The sequence below is a fragment of the Cupressus sempervirens genome, chromosome 6 (assembly GCF_028749045.1).
Source record: "Cupressus sempervirens isolate cs-2001-9-10 chromosome 6, ASM2874904v1, whole genome shotgun sequence".
Classification (NCBI taxonomy): Eukaryota; Viridiplantae; Streptophyta; class Pinopsida; order Cupressales; family Cupressaceae; genus Cupressus; species Cupressus sempervirens.
This window is the reverse complement of record NC_143123.1, coordinates 538,462,145-538,473,280: the sequence shown is the minus strand read 5'-3', so window position 1 is coordinate 538,473,280 and position 11,136 is coordinate 538,462,145. Positions and strand designations below refer to the sequence as shown.

The 11,136-nt window shown below is 35.1% G+C and overlaps 1 protein-coding gene across 1 annotated transcript; it reads left to right on the top strand.

Moving 5' to 3' along the window:
* The first annotated feature begins 2,349 nt into the window (after positions 1 to 2,349).
* Positions 2,350 to 10,605, top strand: LOC149553376 (ADP-ribosylation factor-like). Its single transcript, XM_089788841.1, has 7 exons — positions 2,350 to 2,410; positions 3,253 to 3,409; positions 3,737 to 3,807; positions 4,129 to 4,248; positions 8,995 to 9,113; positions 10,182 to 10,263; positions 10,355 to 10,605. The coding sequence occupies exons 2-7, from the start codon at positions 3,262 to 3,264 to the stop codon at positions 10,358 to 10,360; spliced, it is 546 nt and encodes a 181-aa protein (XP_089644967.1). The 5' UTR covers positions 2,350 to 2,410; positions 3,253 to 3,261; the 3' UTR covers positions 10,361 to 10,605.
* The last annotated feature ends 531 nt before the right edge of the window (positions 10,606 to 11,136 follow it).

Here is an 11,136-nt window from a genome sequence, read left to right as displayed (position 1 = left end):
AAATACCAAAAGAATTGCACTTGCATATTAGTTCCTTGTAAGAGGATATTACATTGGTATCAGAGCTTGCTTGCAAAGTGTTGGACAAAATGTCGAACAACTGAACTAGAGAAGATTTTGGTGTTTGAAGAAGTTATAACATGTTGGGATTATTACAATGGAGAATCTGATTAGCAGTGACCATTCAATGTAATTAACAGTGGCTGAAGACCCCAAAAATAAGGAATCTAAATACACAACAAGAACCTAATTAGATTATATATGCAACTTCAAATTATCTGCATCTCATAAAAATCCCACTTTTATTAGAGGCCCATAAAGTGCCCTCTCCCAATTCAATGTCACTGCCAAAGTCATATTCTGAGCTAGAGCCATACGAAGAAGGATCATCATCATCCCATAATGAACATACTATAATGGTGAAATGACTAACATGAACATTTGTTGGCTAAATGCTAGATGATTGTATTACTAAATCATGATAACTGAATGGAAAACATCAAAATGTACTGGTGAAAATATGCAGTGTGATCAATTTAACAAAACATTATGGCTGTGGGTAATTGTGAAATAGATATTACTAGTGAGTGTGAATGCAATCAACAAAATGTTGTTTATTTTTTAAGTATTAGGTTGTGATGAACACACAGAGCCAAGTGTATATATGCAAGTGAAATAACTACCCTTTTTGCAAACTGTTTGAATTCTCTCATCGATTCTCAAATTATGCGGTCTCTTGTTTTAGTAGAAACTTGCATTGACACCATTTATGCATATTATATGTTAGGAAGGTACATACAACTTCCCTTTTCTGCATACTTTGTACTAAAACTTCCAATTTTGCAAAAAGGTGGCAATAGGAAGAGTAAACACTTGTATTGTTGTCCCTTCCTTTACAAGTGGTTGATAGGATTTTGAACTTTAGTACAATATTCTAGAATATTGAGACAAATTTTTATTATTTTTTAAATTTAAAAACAATAAAACATTAATAAAATAAAATAACATTTTAAATTTTATTTTCTATTCTCAAGTAACAAAATTTTAGTCCATACAAGGATTATTGTTTTCATTTTAACTAAGGGTGTAGTTGTCCAATAAAAAAAAATGAAAAATTATTTTATTTGTATAAAATTTTATAAATATGAAGTTTCAAATAAGACTAATTATTTAGAATTATAGATAAGATTAAAAATAAAATATTAAAATATATTCTTAATTTAGGATAATTATTTTAAAAAACTACATTGAAATTAAATTTATAATTATTACAATTATAAAAATTAAATTAAAATTTCTTATAATGTTGTAATTAAGTGATTATTTGCTATATATTTGACAAGATGAAGTAATATATTTTTTAAATTAAAATTATAAGTATTATTAAGACTTGAGACCTAGTCTTGCCGTTTGAAGAGGAACTAATAATAATAATAAAAATTGAAATTAAATCAAATAAAATTAAATTCAAACCACCTTTCTTTTCCACGAATGAAAAAAATAACATTTTGTAAGTAATACCCCTCTTCCTACGTTTAATTAAATAATAATAATTGTAGACTTTAATCTTATTTGTGCTGTCTTTTATGACTTAGCCAACCTGTCTTTAGAAAGTTCTAAACCTTTTCACCTTTGTCCTTTTACATTGTCATAAGCAATCTTGTCTTCTTTTACCATAGATTAACTAATGGGTACTACATTTCTTAAGAAGCATTTAATATGAAATAATTATAATTTGTAAGGCTATTAATCATTGTGTTTTAAAAATTTGCTCATAATTCAAATATTTTATATTTGAGTTAACAAAATAATGATTCATAAAAATATAATTATAGATATATGAGGTTTAAAAAATATTTTAATGTGAATCAAATTAATAATAAAAGAGAAAATTTAAATGGATTGGATATTATAATTAATGAGAAAAGATTAATTTAAATTATTATTAAATATTATAATATAAATTAATAAAATTAATTTTTGATTAATGAAATTAAATGATTTTAACAAGTCTCGTTGAAAGATTCTGTTAATATATGATATAAAATTCAAAAAATAGAAATTAGGAATGTTTATAACATTTGATCTCAAACCTCAACAATTTTGAAAAAATAAAAATCTACACCTCATTTTTAAAACTATTATAATTTTATATAACGAATTTAATAATTTTTTCAAAAATGTAAGATGTATGAAAAAAGCCCCCTACCAAATGTAACAAAAAAAATGAACAAGTGGAGGGGTAGTAAGGAGGCTAACATAACCAGGGTTAAAAGCAGGGTAAACTAACCAGACGCGTGGTTATATATCTTCTCTATATTGGACTGACTGCCTTATTCTTCTAGGCTCACGCACGAACTTGTGGAGTCTTTTCAGCAATAGGGCTTCTCATTTCTGAAAATCTCACCAGGTTCGTAAACCATCTTCCAGCTTTTGCTTTGTTAATTTGTTCAAGTTCAATGTTTTTTATACGAATGATAAGCTTGTACAGGGTTCGCATTTGAGCTGTGGAATTCTAACTCTTTGATTTGCTTTGAGATTTTGGCGATACCTGGTGATTATCAATGTCCCGTTCATGGTTTATTCTGTGGATCCATTTGTTTTTTGAGAGACTTGATGGGGTTGTAAAACATGATTCGGCTCTGGATCTAGTCTTTGTTGGGGTCTTTTTTTTCTTCGATCGACACACTTGCGATACCCAATTCGAAAGTGACTCGACCCTTGTGGTTCCTTTTTCTTGAAATTCATCTTGATTTATGGCTGTTGCGGGGTTTGGATCACTATTGTTACACAGTCTGTGCTTTGATGGCACATTGTTTCTATGATCTCCACATTGTGGACACTCAAATGGAATGACATTTGGCTCCTGGGTTTATTTTGTTCGAGTCAATAATTTGGGGTTTGAACAATGGTTTGGCCCCAGATCTCCTTGTTTATCAAACATGGTCCGCCGATCGACACTTTTTTGGGATCTAAATTGAATGCCTTTTAACACTTGTTCTAGTTGTTTGATATTTGCATTTTTTCGATGAACTCTTCAAGTTTCGAGCATTTGATTACCCTCAGATCCCGTTTCTTCTAACTACACGATTTGGACACTGGACACTCCAATTGATTTAGGACTCAGCCCTGCCGGCAATTAATTTTAAAATTTACGTTTCTTAGGGTGGATCTAGATCTCAGGTTGTTTGAAATTAAATATTGTCAGATCTGTTGTAGGCTTAATATGTAGTGGATGTTGTTGGTGTTCAGTTGGGCAAGATGGGTCTTACATTCACGAAGCTTTTTCAACGGTTATTTGCTAAGAAGGAGATGCGCATTCTGATGGTGGGTCTTGATGCCGCTGGTAAGACCACCATATTGTACAAGTTGAAACTCGGTGAAATTGTCACTACCATTCCCACTATCGGTAAGTTTCATTGTCATGTTCGGCCCCTCTTGCTCAAACATTTTTTAATAATTCCTATTCCGTAGTTTTTGGTAAATCAAAATAGTATCAAATCATCCAGATCTCTAGTTGGAGAGACATCAGAGGAAGCTGTTTTGTGAATCTAATATTTTTAGTACTGGGCTCGAGAGCAACAATTTGAACACTCCATCTATTGTCTGCTTTAATGATTTACCTCGTATTAATATTCCCCTGAAGTTTGGTGGGATGGGCTCATCCAAATCTACTCTGTTTGTTATGCCGACTGGTTAATAACGAATTCCGCATCTATTGTGCGCACAACTGCAGGTTTCAATGTTGAGACCGTGGAGTACAAGAACATTAGCTTCACAGTATGGGATGTTGGGGGCCAAGACAAGGTAATCTCGCATTAAGCCCGGCTTATCTGTTGAATGCTAGAACTGGATTATAATCTGGTTGAAGTTGCATCATTATTGCATTTTTGTCTGGGAGTTGAGGAAGAAGAATATTTATTATGTAGACCTAAATCTGAGAATGTGCTTTATATCCGTATTATATTTTGTAAGGGTAGAATCTGTGTAAAATGGTGCGATTTTAAGGCATCGTGTGTCGAAGCATGTCTAAAAATGATGAAAATTATATCTTGAACAATTTCTCCGTAACATGTCTCTCTGTCTCCGCGAATTTCATGTGACTATACTATTTACATTGTGCAACAGATCCGACCTCTATGGAGACACTACTTCCAGAATACCCAGGGTCTTATTTTCGTGGTTGATAGTAATGACAGAGATCGTGTTGTTGAAGCCAGAGATGAACTGCACAGGATGCTGAATGAGGTAATTACAGATAGGAGTTGTTCATTTTAGATGTATTAGTAATTACAGAAAGAAACAGACAGTGAATCATATTCCCTAGTTGACTCTGCAATGAGGCAAGCCAGTTTTAACTCGTGTGGTAGTAATTTGAGAAGGAAATGTGTTCATTTTGTTGTTGCTTCTACAGACACGGACACTGAATTGTATGCCCCACTCGACTCTGCAAATTTATATGCGTTTTTGATAGAAGGCAGTGAAATGTTTGGAGATTAGAGGACTAGTTTTTGTATTATTTTTTATACTGGTGTTGGGTTCCATATTTGCTTTAAAAACATAGGACATGATAGGTATCCACAAAATTGAGAGGAAATCCTTGTATGAGCATGTTACAGTGAGGGCTCAGTCTCATGCAGCTTATTTATTGATTAAAAGAAATATATAATGGTAAGTCCAAATTATATGCTCACTAGTAGAAAATCAGAGCCATCCTAAATTGATATTTATAAAATATTACAAGCATCAGGCTGTAAAATATTCCTAGCGTTGAAATATTGTGTGGAATGAAATTCTGAGTTTTTATTCGAGTTTGTTATGCTTATCACTAACAACTGTTAGTTGCCGTATACTTTACTACATACATACTATGCTCCGGGATGGGAGGGTTTTAGGGGATGGAGGCATGTTTCTAGTATTGTGTACAGGTCGAAGCCAAAATTTAGGGGACGGGGACCTCAGGGGATGGCGATTAAAAACATAGGGGATTTTTTTATATATATGGAGACAGAATTCAAATATGTATATCACAGCATTGTTTAACCATTCACCATAGAGGTTTTAGAAGGTCAATACATGGAAAATTATTAAATAACAAATACTAAGTACTTCCATTGTAACAATATGACATACATATATAGCAAAAATCGAAATGCCTAAAGGCCCCAAGTATCATGCATGAATTCAGAATGAAATAAAGAGAAGTCCAACTATATAATGGTAAGTAGTAAATACTAAATGTAATCTTTCCTCAGTACTGCTGCTGATCTATGTTTTTTTCTTCCTCTTACACCATGTTCCCATGCTGCTGCTTATTGGTGTTTTCTGCTTAAAATTAAGTGGTTACATGTTCCCATGAAACATTTAAATTGTTAAAAATAGGATAATATAGAATCTTCTCCTTTTTAAGCGGAGCAGCTATTTTGTAGCCAATGAAATATAAGCTGGGGAAAAATGTGTGGGGCTGAAAATAGGCAGTCACTGCTTATTTAAAAATCTGTCGTGTCTTCATAAAATTATTTTCCTCCTTTTTGAACTATCAAAATAATTATGAAGTAACCCCCAATAGGTTATTGCCACCAAAAATCTTAATATTTTGAGGAGTTGATGTTTCTTCAAACAATTTGCAGCAAATTCAGAAACTACTATGATGACCCTCACTATATGAGTTAAGAAAAATGTCGATGCTGAAGTATGGCAATTTGTCGAACACTTGGCATGAGACATAATTAATCCATGATTTGTTTATTTTACTCAATCAAGTTGTAACTAAATGCAGCGGATAAGTAACAACAAATTTTAGAGAATAATTTTATTGCAAACAATCAGAATAACTGAGATCTTTGACTTACAATGTCAAAAGAGAGACCTGACAACTGCTGTTACCATGAATCGCATCAGTGTCCTGAGTATACGTTGCTATCTCAGATGGAATTCTGGGTCGATACTCCAACTGGCACCCGCACCTTATTGTTTGTCATTCTTTTTTTTTGAACGGAAGTCGATCCACAATCTCCACTAGCTCGAGACCAGACTGTCCCCTTACTTATGTCGTTACTGGTTCTTATGGTCAACATTCCGCGTCCTCCATGTTCATGGTGATCCGACGGCTAATGGTGAGAGAATCCTGGTCGGGTTTCGATCTGAAACCGTTCTCCAAAATGGTGATTGTCAAGTGCGTCCAATGGAGATGCCAAACCGGCGGATTGCAAAGGATTAATGTTGGACCAAATACCTCCCTGCTCAATGCGAAACTGGTCCGGTATCGGGTGGCCCAGGCGGTACTGAATCAATCTCCTTTGGGTGCGATTTTGTTTGTATTACTTCCTTCGGAGTGATGCGTTCAACTGTAACAGCTTGTTGTTTCCCAATCTTTGGTGCCGCTGTTATCGGCTGTGATGAATCTTGATTTCCTGATCCCAATTAGCCAATCCTCAAGACTTCAGAACATTCCCCTTCATTAATCCGAATATGCAAATAATCTCAACATGAAATGGCTGAAAACCATCTCCAATGTGCAACCCTTCGGAAGATATCCCACCTCCTCAGTTATGCAGATCTAAGAGAGTTTTCGTTCTCAGAGACCTCTGGGAATTTGCAGGCCGGAAACTACAAATTGCTCCAACTGATAATTAAAAACCAATCCACAAAATCGCTTGCTTTCAAAAAGGAGCCCTATGTCCTCTATTTATCTCCTTGCCGAGAAGTTTCTGGAAATTATCCGGAATCATCTTGCGCTACAAATATTAACTTTATAAAATTAAATAATTAACTTTATAAAGTTAGAATACAACCTTTATTAAATATTGGAATGAGTAGGCCCCGCTTACTTAATTGGAAGACAAAATCGACCCTCTTCCCATAATTATTTGCCTACGAGAGTCAATGATAGGCAAATCCCCTGTTATAATTATGTTGCTAAAAGAGGGACATGACAAATTAGTTTAAATTTTTAAAATTTTAAAATCAATAAAAATTGCTATTAAAAAACTAGCAGTAAAATGAGCAGCTACATGAGGCCACTATCTAGGTTCACAAATTTCTCCTATAAAAGTTGAGCAGCCACTGCTAGCCAAAATAAGCTAAGCAGTGGCATGAGAACATGGTGTTAGCAAGTATGTCAAATCAAAAAATGAATTGAAGAGTTAGTGTTTTAATCATAATGTACCAAATATGGTTTGCATATTTTTGTTATGTCTTCAAGACAACTAGGGGCCTGTGCGGACAGCACAAAATTATTTAAAAATGATTTTTTGGAGGTGTTTTGCTGTTACCCGACTGGCTGGAAAAAGGGGACGGCCAGCAGTTTCGCATACGGATGCTGTCCCAGTACTGCTGGCCATCCCCAAGTTGCATGCAAAAAATAAATTGGCCATTTTGGGGACGTTTCTGAATTTGGCAAAAAAGGGACGGCAAAAGTCCGTCACTGTGCCCCTGTTTTGTCCTCGGGATGGGTACAACCCAAAATCAGAGGGGATGCGACCCTGTGGAATGCTGTGTTTTTAAGGAACTAGATGATAAGTTAGTTTTGTTTTTACTAAATTTGATAAAGATGATGCTGCATCATTCTTAGGTAGTAAGTTCAGCTTGTCTCTACTATGTATTATTTCGGGCCTTTGACTGAGAAGCCTCTTCAGAAGGTCTGATTATGTCATTTTTAACTGTCTGTATTACAGTTGGGCTTATGCCAACTGAAGTTTTGAGAGTAAACTTGTAGGTGTCACAAGCCTTTTACAGCCAAGACTCCAGAGAAATTTTATTCTTAAAAATTGCGATCACTATTCCTTTACATACCAGTTGCATTAATCATAATTGGCATTTTTGAAAGCATGAATTGTTGTTTTCGTGTCTAATCCAATGGGGTTGTTTTGTGCTTGTTGGCAATTTTTTAAACTACCATGTATCTTATCTGGGTTGTAGTATACCATCTGCAGATTACTAGAAAGTAATTTATCTTACCTCTAAAGCTAATTTAGGACATAGTTTTGAAGGAGGCTTTTGACGAGAACAAAATATCACCTGAACATATGCTTCTGTCTGGTAAATTCAAATTATTTGTGTTCCATGGGGAATTATCTCTTTCCTTGGTACCTCTGTGCCTGTTCCCAAAATGTTTCAGGGACTTGAGGACTTATGGACTTGGGTATCCACTGCCTAAGACAGCCCCTTATCCTAGGGTTGACTCAAATTGGAGCTTCAATTTTGATACAGACCTACCCACTGCAACTGCTGATTAGGGACGTCCACATATTTTCTATGTTTTTTTCATCATATAGTACATGGAGCCTTTGGGTATTTTGTTATAGTCTTGTATAATATATTAATATTCTTAGTTACCGGATTCATAGTGGCAGCCCCTGCTTGGATGTGGTTGGGCAGCCGGATGCAGTCTGGATGGTGTCCAGATGTGTATCCACAGTCTGTACTGGGTTCTTGAACCCACGTCCAAACCAGTAACCTAGATATTATTTATGCTTTTCATTTGTTGCGTGATATTATGTATGTTATTAATCAAGTTTCTACAATGTCTATACGATGGATGCTTTAATAATGTCATGATATGAATATTTAAATATCTCTATATTTTGAATAACTCATTTGTTTTTTAAAGCCATCCCCTAGTGCTGCCTTAAAAATGGCCCAAAATAATGTTCCTTTGATTCCATTCCTTTCTGGTCACCTTGAAATTTGAAATGTGAAAATCATCGAGGGGATGATTGTGGTACAGTATTTTTTTTAAATAATTGATAAACACATCAGAGCTTTAGAAAGACAATTTATATGTGAGAACTATGAGAATGTAAGTATGATGATTACCATCAATTGTATGTTGACCTCAAACTAGTGGATTATTATACCATGTTTTTAGTTTTATTAATCATACAATGCAATTTTTATATTGAATTAAGTCTCAAATCTCTGAGAACATTTTGATTCAACGCTAATATAATTTTGCTATTGCACTGTAAGTAATAAGAAGTTTTCTGACTGCAGGATGAGCTGCGAGATGCTGTTCTTCTAGTGTTTGCAAACAAACAGGATCTTCCCAACGCAATGAATGCTGCAGAGATAACTGATAAGCTTGGTCTGCACTCCTTGCGGCAGCGCCATTGGTAAGCATTTGATATGACTTGCATTTACCAGCTGTACTGGGATATTTAAATAACAGCAATTCTTTTTGGATTTACTTGGATGAAATGAAAGTTTTTAATGATGTCCACGAGACCCACAGTCTATGGGACCAAAAGAACCCTCAGTTAAATTACTGTGCTTTCGCCAGGCTGTTCCTTTTGTTGTGGATCTGCATAAGTAAGATTGCTCCCTTGTGGAGTCTTGCCCCTTCTAAAAGTTCTTTTATGTTGGTTCCCTGTAAAGTGTCCTTGTGCTGGTTGTGAATGTCCTCGTATGCGGTGCAATCTTTCACATAGTGGCCGTCCGTTTCTACCACTCCCATCTTTGCAAAACCTACAAATTCTGCCCTCTCACTCTTCTTAAGGAACCTCCCATCTGCCTGTTTCACATCTCACCCCGTGCGATCCACACCTCAGTTGGGCAATTAGAATTTTAGCTTTTCCTCTTATATCAGCCCCTAAATATTCTCTGTCGCTGTGATCGCATGTGGGATTAAATTCTTCGACATAATGAGCCTTTTTTCTACCTAACTGATTTGTCTACATGGCAGATCTGATTTTTTCTACTACCCATTTTTAATTTAATTTCTAGATTGGATTCTGGGCATTCTTGGTAGTCAATGTTCCACTTGTTGAACCATTTTCTGTTTTGTTTCTTCCGTGTCTTCTTCCGACAATCAAACTCCTCGTCAACTGCCATTTTAGGCCAGCGATGCGTATTCATTTTATCTATTTTTTTAGGTAGCTCAGCAGATGAGTAAGTGCTGTGGTCTCTACCGGAAAATGCCTGCTTCTGGGACCGTTGACTTGACTTATAAGTGCTGTGGTCTCTAGATGAAAAAATGATCTAAGCTCAAGATGAAAATGATCTGTTCAACACCCGTGACTCATCTTCTGATCTTGTTGGTTTAAGCTTAAGGCATTTGCTTCCCTTCCTAATCCGTTTTAGCTGTAGGACTATGGCCTTGTATCTTTTGAAGTGTTTCATGGCACAGTCAGTGATTCAAGGACAAGGGCTTATGATGCTTGGTGTTCTAATGGTCTCATCAGGTACATTCAGAGCACTTGTGCTACTTCAGGTGAAGGACTGTACGAAGGGTTGGAGTGGCTGTCCAACAACATTGCAAATAAGGCAAGTAGCACATAATGTTGTAAAGCTTCATTAAAATTAATGTTGTTGGCATGTTTTGTAGCCTGTATTTGATTTGTATTTTTTTATGCAGGCTTGACTTGGGAGAAATTTATTAAGGCCATATGCATTTCAGAATGTGTTGAAGGCTTTTAGGGATGTAACAGATATATTAACAAGCTCTCGTAGTAAAGTAGATATTAGGTTGGACGAGCGAGGATCAATTTCTTTGTGAGCTGATCCTTCGTTTACTTTATTGTTTTATTTGAAATTTTGCACTATTAAGATTGTTTTTGTAATCAACTACTATGATTTTTTATAATAGCCTCTATTGATTGAAGTCCACATTTCTATTTTTCAGTGAATGTTCTTGTCGCCAACTTGCTTCTTATGGTGCAATGTTTTTTAAAGTTTTCTATATTATCTTGCACTGTCGTGTAGCTGCATGTACGTATTCAAAAAATGAAGCACGTGTTTCCAAAAGTTGAGAAATCTCTTTATACATCCAAAATGTTTTATTGCTTGCGCTCTGATTTCCTTTTATCATTATCCTTTGCGTCACTTAGGACTGGTATTAAATACACAAAATAAGCTAATAAAATAACTAAATTTAGGTGTATAAATTAAGATCCAATGGAAAACCTTGGGGGTTGGTCTAGTGGAGATTGGCTCAATCTGCATCTCTCCATTCACATTTTGTTTGAGAGTACTCTCTGCAAGCAGTGTGATATTCCAAATGGAACAATCTGTTCAATTTTAAATGTATTTTTTATCAACTCTGTAATATAAACTTCAGCTTTTTTTTAATATGCACTTAAAGAGCTTCCAACCAATTAGACGTATTTGTACACTTAAAGCTTGAAAACATTAAGCATT

Bases quoted from the DNA above. Each gene is read 5' to 3' on its own strand.
- LOC149553376 (XM_089788841.1), top strand. From the start codon at position 3,262: ATGGGTCTTACATTCACGAAGCTTTTTCAACGGTTATTTGCTAAGAAG. The intron at 4,249-8,994 runs GTAATTACAGAT...TTCTGACTGCAG, and splicing joins TGCACAGGATGCTGAATGAG to GATGAGCTGCGAGATGCTGT. The intron at 9,114-10,181 runs GTAAGCATTTGA...TGGTCTCATCAG, and splicing joins TCCTTGCGGCAGCGCCATTG to GTACATTCAGAGCACTTGTG.